The sequence below is a fragment of the Trachypithecus francoisi genome, unplaced genomic scaffold, assembly GCF_009764315.1.
Source record: "Trachypithecus francoisi isolate TF-2019V2 unplaced genomic scaffold, Tfra_2.0 Lachesis_group5, whole genome shotgun sequence".
NCBI classification, from domain to species: domain Eukaryota; kingdom Metazoa; phylum Chordata; class Mammalia; order Primates; family Cercopithecidae; genus Trachypithecus; species Trachypithecus francoisi.
The window spans coordinates 87,671,674-87,684,140 of record NW_022681470.1 but is presented as its reverse complement, the minus strand read 5'-3'; the positions used below and the strand labels follow the sequence as shown (position 1 = coordinate 87,684,140).

At 45.2% G+C, this 12,467-nt stretch overlaps 1 protein-coding gene and 1 non-coding gene across 4 annotated transcripts; one reads left to right on the top strand and one right to left on the bottom strand.

The window, feature by feature from the left end:
• Positions 1-513: 513 nt before the first annotated feature.
• Positions 514-587, top strand: TRNAN-GUU. The gene has a single exon. It is a non-coding gene; the product is annotated as a tRNA-Asn (tRNA).
• Positions 588-2,005: 1,418 nt separating this feature from the next.
• Positions 2,006-11,271, bottom strand: LOC117074580 (low affinity immunoglobulin gamma Fc region receptor III). Of its 3 annotated transcripts, none has more exons than XM_033196198.1 (6): positions 11,123-11,271; positions 10,297-10,380; positions 9,607-9,627; positions 9,008-9,265; positions 5,530-5,787; positions 2,006-3,450 (listed from the first exon to the last, which is right to left on the bottom strand). In XM_033196198.1, the coding sequence occupies exons 2-6, from the start codon at positions 10,334-10,336 to the stop codon at positions 3,263-3,265; spliced, it is 765 nt and encodes a 254-aa protein (XP_033052089.1). In that variant the 5' UTR covers positions 10,337-10,380; positions 11,123-11,271; the 3' UTR covers positions 2,006-3,262. The 3 variants fall into 3 exon arrangements, with proteins under 3 accessions (XP_033052089.1, XP_033052090.1, XP_033052091.1); XM_033196199.1 differs by having other exon boundaries at positions 10,297-10,398; positions 11,123-11,227; XM_033196200.1 differs by having other exon boundaries at positions 2,069-3,450; positions 9,008-9,262.
• Positions 11,272-12,467: the final 1,196 nt, after the last annotated feature.

Here is a 12,467-nt window from a genome sequence, read left to right as displayed (position 1 = left end):
CAAAACAGCGGGGGTTGAAGACCAATTTTGTAATACAAAACTCACTTACTTAGATATCACATTTTGCTGGACGTAATTGGACCCATAAGAAAGTATTTTTAATGCCCACGATAATAAGCTTATTATGAGTCAGCACTAAACGTGTGCACATGCATACATAAATTGTCTACATCAGCAAAAAAGCTTATCGTCGTACTTCTCTGACCAAAATCAACTGAATCCCCGAACCCACAGAGAGCATCCATTTTGGATTCCCCAAAGACCCTTCGTTCCTGCATCCTCTTCTGCTCTGCTTTTCTCAGCCTCTTCTGGTGGAAACTGAGTCCTGTTCCAGATCTACGCAAGTGTTAGCGCGGAAAAAAGACCTGCCTCGCTCAGGGCTATGAGCTGCGCCCTGAAGCACGGAAAACTAATTGTGTCACAGGTTTCAAATCAGCCTCAGTTTTTTTGGAGACGTAGAGTGAGCCTTTTTTCTTCAGTGAAGTGACTTGGCAGCCAAGAGCCCAAACATCCGTCTCTGTGGCGCAATCGGTTAGCGCGTTCGGCTGTTAACCGAAAGGTTGGTGGTTCGATCCCACCCAGGGACGGAAGTGACGTTTTCTAAACCTCAGGTTTTTAAGAAACTTTGAAAAACCGCTTTCGATGCTAACCACCCCGTGCGCTGGGACCGCGGCTCTGAAAACCAGCCGGGAGCCCTGCCAGCTGACCTCAGCATCGTGTAGTTCACACTGTCCTCCTCCGCGTTAGTGCTGTACGGGTAATTTTGAGGTATTGGTTTTTCCGACTAGGGTTGTAATTTTAACTTTTAGCTGCTTAACCAGTGCAGTTACGTTATGAAACTGCCATCTTTAAGAAAATGTACTGACCAAAGGAAGTAAGTACTAATAATCCCAAAACGAATTGTTTGTCTTTCCACCAAACCTGTGCCTGCCTTGCTTTTCTATTTCCTAACTCAGAAAACGGGCACTATGTGTGGAACCTGGTCCTTCGTTACGCCGTGTACTGCTGGCTGCCAATTCTTGGAGAGTCTGCCTTCTAAATACCTTATTGATTAAGCACCTTCCTCTCCAGCCTCACCGCCAGTTACTTCCTTATTGCTGCCTTTGGGTTACTGCATCCTGCCTTGCCGCCCTAGCTGGCTTCCTGTCTTCAACTCTCCTGTTCTGTCCATCCATCAAGTAGTTGTCAGAGAATCCTTCTAAAATACTATAGGGTACAAACCTGGTCTGCTTAAATTCCGTCAATGTACTGCAGGGTCTGATACCATCTCCTTAGCTTGGAAGGCAATGCCCTTCATCATCTGGCCCTGAAACTCTTTCCTCTCCCACACCCACACAGAATCAAACTGCTTTCTTGGTTTTAAATCTCTGCCTATGAACCTTGCTTGGGCTTTTCTTCTCTTCTTTGCCTGGCAAACTCCTACTCATCCTTCATGACCACATCCCCCAAATCAAGCCTCTTTTCTGCAGCCCTTTCTTCATTCTCTTCCTATTTAACTGTTTTTCTCACTAGAAATAAAGCTTCTCCAGGGAATGACCCCTGTATTTTTTTCATCTGATATCTTCAGCACCTGAACTCAAGCTTGCACATTGTGGGTAGTAAATAAATGTGAGTTTAATGTCCAAGGTTTCCAAATGCACTTGTGTCATGTCTGAATCTTATGTAATATTTATGTATGTAATCTAGCTTGAATCGTCTTGGCATATAGCTCATAATTCATACAAGCAGGCTGACCCTCTACCTCTGCCCAGGCCTCTACCTCCTGTGTAGCTGTACCTTCTCCTATCTGCCCCAATGCTCTGAAACTATCTCTAATGCCTATTCACCCTCCTATCCCATACTTCCCATAAGAATCCGCCTTAACCCAATTGTCTCAGCAAGATTTGGAAAGCAAGCTAGCTAATTCTTAAGAGTTGTGGTGAGATGGTTGCTAGGACGAGGGGGTGTTTCTCACCAATCCAAACCAATCTCTGTTACAGTCCTGGACAAAGGGAAGAAGAAATAATTTTATCATTCATATTTTATCACCATGGTTTTCCCATCTTCTATCTAAGAGTAGCATGCAAGATCTTGTAAAATGCTTTATTGGAACCAAGAAATGCTGTACTTAAAACTTCCAAAACAGAGACAGCTAAAGCTTTCTTTCATAAGCAACAACGGTCTTCTCCATCCCCACCTCATTGGAAGTGACATGATGAAAGATTTGAAAGTTTCATAATTTAACTCAGTGAAGCTCAGTAGTACTTTTAGTATTGGTTATACAACATTTGTTTAATAAATGCAATGAACAAAGCTATACCGGAATTAGATATTGAAACAGAAAAGGTGGTTTTACAGTCCCTGCCCTTCTTACTACCCTGGTCAAAAAAGTATTTTCACCTCCTGTCCTTTCCTTCCGGTGTGTTTGTGGTCAGTTCTTTCTTCTCAGGCTTTCTCATTCTGACGCTGAGATAGTTCTGTTCACTTAGCTTAACTTGGGACAGTGACACAAGGTTTGTTCTGTACTTTCTTTTCCACCCCACCCCCGCCCTAATCCTCAGTCCCCTTCCTAGGACCCTTTTCTACACCTAGCATTAAGGGGTCTCATCATTATATACCTGGAGGTGGTCCAGTTCTGATAGACTCCCCTGGAAGACTCAATTCTACCCCACCGTCATGATTTCTGGTTAATTCCACTACGGCTAATGTTCTAGGAAGACAGCCTTAACTCTGGGCTCAGATGGGGACACCTCCCTTAGTCTATCCTGGACTACCCTGCTATTTCTCAGCCATTCTTTCATTGGTCCCACTGAATTTCCTAGATCCCCAGCAGTTCCCACACTCCGTATGGCCCTGCCTCAACTATTAACTCTACTTATCCATTTATTTAGGAACAATTATTTTCTTTTTTTCCTTAAAAACTGGGTAATTTATAATAGGAACAAGTTTTATATGTTTAAAGGATTACCATCCCTGGCCTGTATTGTTGCTTTGCTGTGAGGGAATGGTTGGGACAGAAAACGTGTTTGTGTAGCTCTGAAACTTCAATACCAAGGAATGTAGCTACTCACTGGGACTTCCCTGTAGGCACTTGAAGATCATAGGCCTTTCCCTTCCACTGGAGACCAAGGAAAAATCGAGAGTTGGGTAAGGGATCTGGGCTCTGAGTTCTATGTTTCCTGCTGCTTGTGGAGAGGCCTAAAGAGGATGATGGGGTTGCAAATCCAGAGAAAGGTTCAGAGATGCTGCTGCCACTGCTCTTATTACCCCCATGGGATGGGAGTCATTTGTCTTGAGGGTCCTTGCTCCATTTAAATTTATGGTCCTTCCAGTCCCTTGTTGAGCTTGGAATGTTTTTCTTCACAGAGAAATATAGTCCTGTGTCCACTGCAAAAAGGAGTACCATCACCAGGCAGAAAGAGACTTGGTACCCAGGTGGAAAGAATGATGAGATGGATGACACTGTCAAATCTGTTAGGAGAAGTGGAGAGATGGAAAAAAAAAAGAGTCACTAAGGCAGATATTTGGAACAAACAGTGAGGTCACCGGTAGACTCTTTGACACCTGCCAAAAGACAAGTGGTAGGAATGGTGGAGAAGTCTGGGGGGAAAGTATTGCTTCCTCCCATTGGTTCCTGATCTTAGTGCTATCTGAGCAGAGGACAGCTCACCAAACACTTAGCAAAGGCTCCTGCTTGTTTGACAGAGATGTGACAGGGAGCATTAGCAAGTTAGGTTGTAAGCTAGGTTTTGTGTGATAGTTAAGAAATTGTCAGACAATGCTATTGTCTAGAAACTGGGACAAATTTGTTGATTTTGTATTTCAATTTTTTAAACTCTTTTTTTTTTTTTTTTTTTTTTGAGACGGAGTCTCGCTCTGTCACCCAGGCTGGAGTGCAGTGCAGTGGCGCGATCTCGGCTCACTGCAAGCTCCGCCTCCCGGGTTTACGCCATTCTCCTGCCTCAGCCTCCCGAGTAGCTGGGACTACAGGCGCCCGTCATCTCGCCCGGCTAATTTTTTGTATTTTTTTAGTAGAGACGGGGTTTCACCGTGTTAGCCAGGATGGTCTCGATCTCCTGACCTCGTGATCCGCCCGTCTCGGCCTCCCAAAGTGCTGGGATTACAGGCTTGAGCCACCGCGCCCGGCCTTTAAACTCTTGATTTTGATATATTTCCAAACTTAAAGAAAATTACCAGAATAGTATAAAGAAATCTCATATGTACTTTACCCAGATCCACTCATTGTTTTCATGTTACCCCATTTGCTTTATTCACTCTCTTTTCCTAACCACTTGGGAGTATTTATTTTCAGTTTAAAGTGTCATGAAATTATTTTGGTACAAATTGTGGCATTGTAGTCAAAATCTCAAAAGGTGGCCAGGTGCAGTGGCTCAAGCCTGTAATCCCAGCACTTTGGGAGGCCGAGACGGGCAGATCACGAGGTCAGGAGATCGATACCATCCTGGCTAACACGGTGAAACCCCGTCTCTACTCAAAAATACAAAAAAACTAGCCGGGCGAGGTGGCGGGCACCTGTAGTCTCAGCTACTCGGGAGGCTGAGGCAGGAGAATGGTGTAAAACCTGGGAGGTGGAGCTTGCAGTGAGCCGAGATTCAGTCACTGCACTCCAACCTGGGCAACAGAGTGAGACTCTGTCTCAAAAAAAAAAAAAAGAAAAAAATCTCAAAAGGTGTTTTGCTGCCTTTCTACATGCAAAGTGTTTACAATTTATGTCTTGGGCTAGTTACAGATAGAAGTTCTGTGAAACTGGAAAGTCCAGGCATACCACTCTAGAGCTATGATTCTGGAGGCTGGTGCTGAAACTAGAGATGTTTTGTGGATGACTTAATTGGGATCATAAGAGGTTAGTGTTTATTCAGATCCTTTACTTAATGGTTAAATATACAGGCTTTGAAGTCTTTGATGTGACCTTAGGGACAACTTATTTATTTTAGCACCTCAGTTACTTCATCTGTAAAATGGAATAAATATTACCTATCTCATGTTGTGAAGGTCCACTATGATAGTCAAACCAGGTGCATGTAAAGAATTATTTAGCACAGAGTCTAGCACACTGAAAGGTGCCCAATAAATGTCAGCTTATTTTTGTTACAGCAGAAGAAACTGGGGTTCAGAGAGACTAAGTGGTTCACCTCTGGTGAACCCAGGTTCTAGGCTCTTTCTGTGAGGGGATGAGGGGCTCCTGCCAGTTTGGATTGTGGCTAAAAGGCTTGGATAAAAAGGAGGCCAGTATGATAGGAACATATGACATCGTGGGTGTGATTAGGGTAAGGAAAGACAGAGGTATTTATTGGGGAGGAGATGTGGCTTCTGCTCCTGCCATCATGCTGCAGAGTGAATGACACCTCTTAGCTACCCCAAAAGAATGGACCGAAAGAGAGATGCAAACTTACCCTGCAATCAGGGACTTTCGGGGACCTCCTGCTGATCACCACGGGGGGGACCAGCATATGAAGAAGTGTGTGTAAGAATTGGGAATCTCCTCCCAACTCAACTTCCCTGGGCATTCCAGGGTGTCACATGTCTCACCTTGAGTGATGGTGATGTTCACAGTCTCTGAAGATACATTTTTACTCCCAATAAGTCCCCTGCAGAAGTAGGAGCCACTGTCTTTAAGTGTGGCTTTTGGAATGTAGAAGTCAGAATTCTGATGAAAATACTTCCTGCCTTTGCCATTCTGTAAATATGTGACCGTATGCAGAAGAGTGTTCTTCCAGCTGTGACACCTCAGGTGAATAGAGTCTTCCTCCTTGAACACCTGCCGAGGGGCCTGGAGCAACAGCCAGCCTGAAAGACACAGAGACACCCCAGGCCCGGGAGGCCTCAGCTCTCAGTGCAGAGCTTTGTGAAGGGGCCATGTACCATCCAGATCCTGGGACATAAGGGAAAGCCAGATTGGGAGTCAATCCTGCATAGCTCCCTTTGGAGAAGAGCTGATGGGGCCCTACAAGAGAACTGAAGTCATACCAAGACCTTTGTCTAATGGGGAAGAGGGACACACACACACATATGATCAACACACAGAGTTAGAGCAGAGGGACTAAGCAAGGAGGTAAGTGAGAAGCAACGAAGGGCATATCTGCAGGATCCTTAAGTGCTAGACTTAGATTTGCTGCGGCAGGTGACAAGGAGTCACAGTAAGTTCTAGATCAGAGTAAAAATTGCATTTGAAAATGATGATTTTTTTTGCCCTATTAGAGAAAAGGTAGATTTCAAAAGGAATAGGCAATCGAAGGAATATTGAAAGACTCTTGTGGCAGTCAGGAATAAGGTGATGATGGCCACAGAGTGGCTGCAGAAATTATGAAGGAGAACTTAATGTAAACATCAGGAATGGGAAGGGCATGACTGGTAGTGCTCAGCGTGGCAACTGGTGGTTTCTGAGGTGTCACAGGGCCTCGATGAGACCAACTTTATTACTGAGCATGGCCTTCAAGAGAGGAAATTCTTATATCGCCAGAGCTTATTCTCACAATCATGTCACCAAGTAATCAGACTTCACAGAGAGAGAACAGGAAGTCATGGTCGGGAAAGGACCTGAATAATTAAAAAATAATGATATTGTAGATAAATACTATAATGGCATAAGAAAATATTCATGAGACCATGTTAAGTTAAAAAAGCATAATACTTAAAATATTTTAAAAAGTATTATGCACAGAAAAAAAGAAGGGTATGCACTTACATGTTAACAGGGGCTTTCTCTGAAGGAGTGGGACCGAAGGACATTTAAAATTTTTCCTGTTTTCTTTTATGTATTTTTGAAATTGACCCCAAATGGCTTTTGTAATAAGAACAAAATAAAATTTACTATAATTTTATTTTTTAAATCTACATTCTCAGGTTGAATTACTATAATTTTAAAAATCTACTACCTGATGCTAAACAAAATTGGTAGGCTGTGTGTTGGTCATGATTCTCTACCACAAAGGTTTGCCGCACAGAAAGTAATCTTTATTACCTATTAAGATATATCATTTATCATAAGAAGCCATGTGCCTATCTATCCACTTACTTTTTCAGCAGAGAGATGAAACATTATTAGCATAAAGTCATGGTTAGTATATAGTCTGGTGGCCTTTGGAGGAACATTCTTGTTCCAATCTGTGCTGTCATGGACTCAGTGAATGTCCATATGTATATTCCTTCAAGTGATATTTCATCAAGCACTCACTATGTATGACACACTGCAGACTGGAGATACCCAGACGACTGGACATATAGTTCTTAGCCTCAAAGAATCTAAGTCTAGACACCGAAACATAAATATTCAGAAATAATCACAATACCATATAATGAGTGCTATAATAGGCTAAGAATAAAGGACTGCAGGGCCGACTAGATTGAAATAAAGAAATTCTGCCGGAAAGAAGTAAAAAATGCAGGCCAGGCGCAGTGGCTCATGTCTGTAATCCTATTACTTTGGGAGTCCAAGGCGGGTGGATCTCGAGATCAGGAGATCAAGACCATCCTGGCTGACACGGTGAAACCCCATCTCTACTAAAAATACAAAAAATTAGCCGGGCGAGGTGGCGGGCGCCTGTAGTGCCAGCTACTCCGGAGGCTGAGGCAGGAGAATGGTGTAAACCTGAGAGGCGGAGCTTGCAGTGAGCTGAGATCCGGCCACTGCACGCTGGTGGCGGGCGCCGGTAGTCCCAGCTACTCAGGAGGCTGAGGCAGGAGAATGGCGTAAAACCGGGAGGAGGAGCTTGCAGTGAGCTGGGATCTGGTCACTGCACTCCAGCCTGGGCGACAGAGCAAGACTCCGTCTCAAAAAAAAAAAAAAAAAAAAAAAAAGAAATGGACATTCCTTCTTGTAGCTCTGGAGAGTGAAAACCATGTCAGTTGAGTGGTACTGTCAGAGGCCAAAGAGCCATAAAAATCAGTTTCAGAGGCCCAATTCCATGGAGCTCTCTTGCAGATCCACCTCTTTATGCCCTTCTTCCCCCAAGGCTTGTTCCACCCATAAACATTGTATGAATGGAACAGCCATGGAAGTAGAGTTTGGTTTGCAGGGCGACACTGCAGGGACCAGGCTATGTGGTAAGATTGTAGGGACACCAGGAAAGACCCCTGCCTTCGAAGTGTTTCTCCTACCTGTGTCTGTTGTCTATATTCTGTTAATAGTACACAAGGACTTTCATCTCATGATTAATGTGCAGACTGAACATATATCTGCCTCTATTGGAAGAGATATCACATCACCAAATTTATGCTTAAGTATAGGTTTGAGTATAGCATTGATGAGGAGAGAGAAAGATACGACGCTAGGCCACTAGGATTGCTTTGGGAGGTTACTTAGGGCATTACATATCTGAGAATGAGGAGGAGATTGAGGTCCTAACACCAAATTCATAAATTTATTCAATAAATATTATTGGCCAGGCGCAGTGGCTCATGCCTGTAATCCCAGCACTTTGGGAGGCCAAGGCATGTGAATCACTTGAGGTCAGGAGTTTGAGACCAGACTAATCAACATAATGAAACCCTGTCTCTATTAAAAATACAAAAATTAGCTGGATGTGGTGGCAGGCACCTGTAATCTCAGCTACTCGGGAGGCTGAGGAAGGAGAATCACTAGAACCCGGGAGGCAGAAGTTGCAGTGAACCAAGATTGCACCATTGCACTCCAGCCTAGGTGACAGAATGAGACTCTGTCTCAAAAAATAAAATTTAAAAAAATGAAAATAAATAAATAAATATTATTGAGCATCTATGCCAAGGCCTAACCTTCACATGACACATTCACATTGTATGCATTCCATATGGTGCTTCCTGGAATTGTGCAGTGCAGCCGTCCTATATCTATTGTCTCACAGGCTTTGACATTTTGCCCAAGACCTACTTAGAGCTAGGACTACAACCCTGATACCATTGAGTGGGACCACAGATCATCTCATCTTAGCTTTTATCTCTAAGAATATCATCTCTGGCTCTTCCCAAGTATTTCAGCACCCTTTGTTTCACCCTTTATTGGTGATTTTCCTCTTTCCCTTCATCAACTCACCGATATGGACTTCCAGCTGCACTGGGTCACTGAGTGTGGAGAGGCTTGTCTGGCACCTGTACTCTCCACTGTTGTTGACTCTGGCAGCAGCAATGAAGTAGCTCGAGGTCTGGCTTGAGATGAGGCTCTCATTGTGAAACCACTGTGTGGAATTGTCCTCAGGGGAGTAGGCTCCCTGGCACTTCAGGGTCACACTGTCCTTCTCGAGCACTGTGTACCATTGAGGCTCCAGGAACACCACAGCCTTTGGGAGATCTTCTGAGGAGCCAAGAGAATGTGGGGTGAGGACAGGGAGAGGAGCAGGCTCTACACTGCCATTCCCAGGGAGCCTCAAAGCTAGAATGAGCTCATTGCAAACCCATGCTTGGTGACTCAGTTTTAGAGCATCTTGGCCCCATTTTTGGCCTGTTCAGTATCTTGAGAAAAACTGGCCAGAGAAGCATAGGGCCCAGTTCTACTGTATTGGAGGAACTATCCCTGCTAACCCCACGTCAGCATTTTCCCATTCAGGAAGCATTTCCCAATATCTTATTGCCACAATATCATATGTCCCCATACGTGCCCCACTGGGTCAATCCAAGACCATGAAGCTGACTCACCAGCCCGCATGCCAGCTGAAACTGCAAGAAAAAAGAGTAAATCAAACATTGAGTAGAGGCAGAGATCAGAGTGATTAGAATATAGAGTGAGTTTAAAATTCCCCTGCCCTCCCCTGCCCCAGGAGCCCAATGTTCCCAAGAATCAGGATGTTTCTAGTGGAAACCTTCTTGCTACCTGCTCTCTGGTCTCCAGTTTTCATGCCTCTTGCACCAATGTCAACCCAAATCCCTATTTTCAATACTACTCCCTTACCCCTTGCTCCCTGTGCAAACTCACAAATTAAGCATACAGGTTGAATTTCCCTGAACCAAACCACAGAAACAGCCTCAACCCATATCCCCACAAGAAAGGGTAAAAATTAAAAGTCATAGAGGAGAACACTGGAATGTCGAACTGAAAGAGACAGACCTTAGGGACCATCTAATCCAAGCTCTTCAGTTCCACATAGTGATTCTGAGACTCAGAGGGGTGAAGTTACTGGCCTCACTCATGAGTATGCTTGAATTGGAACCAGCATTCTCCTCATTTCTAGCCCTATCTTGGCTTGTCCTAGGAGCTCAATCCATGGCTATAGATGTAGTGAGGGGTCCCATCCCTTGGTGAGAGTCTCATCCCTAGCCCGAAAAGGGGTCCCTGCTGAACCCAAGGCATCTCAAACTGCTCCCTCAACCAGGGAGACCCTGACTTACCTAGAAGTAGCAGAGCAGTTGGGAGGAGCAGCTGCCACATGATGCCACGCTGGAGTGGACAAGTCACCACAGATATCCGGAGCCCTAAAGGGACCAAGCTGACTAGAAAGGAGGAAGTAAACAGCCTTTCCCCAGCCTCTCCACCCATCTCTGTCACCCACCAGGTTCCTTTTCTTAAAACTTCATCTGACTTCTCAATCTGAAGGCTGGCAAGGGAGCCCCATCATAGAACAGGAACAGGAAGGAAAGAGCCTGGAGGCGAAGTGGGTGGGTCTGCCCCCTTTACTCCTCAGAGAGAGGTCTACAGCTGAGCATCTGAGGGCACATGCAGAATCTGCCGGAGAGTGCCCTCAGCCATCCCAGGATGCTTGCCCCCATCTCCTGGGTTTGGATCCACCCAGCACCAAGAATGGGACAGCAAGACCCTGGGGATGAGATTCAAGATGAGAGGAGCATTCTCTGAGGGCTTCCTTCATTTCACCTCAGAACTTCTCACTCTCCTGCCTGACCCAGACTCATCTATCTCTAGCCAAGGCCCTGCCTGCACACAGAAAGTAGTCCCTTCAAATCTTCTAGTCTCTGCCTCAATGTTATCTCCACCCAGAGTTTCTTTCAAAATTCAAAATTCAAAATCTATATGCTCCTGGGATATGTAATCCACAGGAGCTACTGACTTTTTAGTGTGATTTAGTCATTAGATTTCCAGGTTAGAAGAAACCCAGGTAGGGGAGAGAAATGGGCCCTGGAAGAACGAGTCACCAGTGAAAGGCCAAAAATATCACAGAAAAGATGGGGGTGGGGAGGGGTGAGGACAGGAACTCTTTACCTTCCTCGTGCTTCCCGTGCTTCCCGTGTTACCCGGTTCTGCAGATTTAGCTCAGGTCCCTCGGGGCCACTGGATCTGGGCTGGTCTGTCAGCCTAGTAGCTGGGGCTCCAGGGCTCCTTGCCAGAAAAGGTGGAGGAGGGTGGCCAGGAAGTGGGAGGGTTGTTAACCTCTTCTCTCCAGATTCTCCCCCATACCCCCATGTTGTTGACTCTCACAATGGTCTAGGTCCCAGGCAGAAAACCAGATGACTCTGCTTGATAGTGCCACTCCCCCAGTGGACTTCTGGACATCTGGGACAGGTCTCACCTGAATTAGAAAAGCCCAGGAGGCGAGCAGCAGGCCCGTGTGGGCACCTGACGCTTGTTAGGGGTGGAGTGGAGTCAGGGGCTGACACAGGTGGTCGCAGACCTTTGCTTTAAATGAATGCTCTTTCTACTCCAGAGTGACATTAAAACCACTACTCAGGTTTTGTTTTTATTTGTGTGTTTCATTTGGCTCCTGGGTGGAGTTAATTGATCCTCCCATCGCCATCCATGTGCCCACCCCTCCCTGCACAGAGTCTTGTAGCAGCCCCTCCTCCACAGGCCCTTTGATTGGACAATGGAAATGAACCTAGGCAGCCATTCCAGTTCTCCTTCTCAAGTGACTCATCTACGCCTTGCAAAATCCAGACAAGTATCTGGAAACTTAAGTTCCTTGCTGTAGCACTTCAGATGCTTATCTGGGAAACCTAAAGCAGAAACAATGCCTTCAGGGCTAAGGATGGTCTCTGAGGCAAAAGGTAGATATCTCTCAATTCTTTCTTCTTTTCAGATATCCAAGTGGCTTTCTGCCACGTGACTTCTAATGCAAGGCCTTCACTTTGTTTTCCTTCTTTGAGGTCTTATTTTCTTATCTGATTCCTCTTTCATCTGTGGCTCTCCAATGGAGGGAGGAATTCTTAGCTGCCAAAAGGGTGGGCTAGATAGGAAGAAGAGGAGAGAGCACAGGAGGAGAGAAAGGGACCGCAACAGAATGGGAAGCTTTCAGGGGGTTTTCATTGAGTGGTTGTTGAATAATTCTCAAATTGAGTGTTGTTGGAGTTGTAAGGGTTAATTTTACAGTAATGGATAAAATGCAAAATTTTGGCCTATGGTGGCTTATTGTAATCCCAGCACTTTGGAAGGCCAAGGTGAGGTGGAAGGATTGCTTGAGGCCAGGAATTTGAGACCAGCCTAGGCAACATAGCAACACCCCATCTGTACTAATATAGTAATAATAATAATAGCCAGATGTGGTAGTGCATGCCTGTAGTCCCAGCTACACAGGAGGCTGAGGCAGGAGGATTGCTTGAGCCCCGGAGTT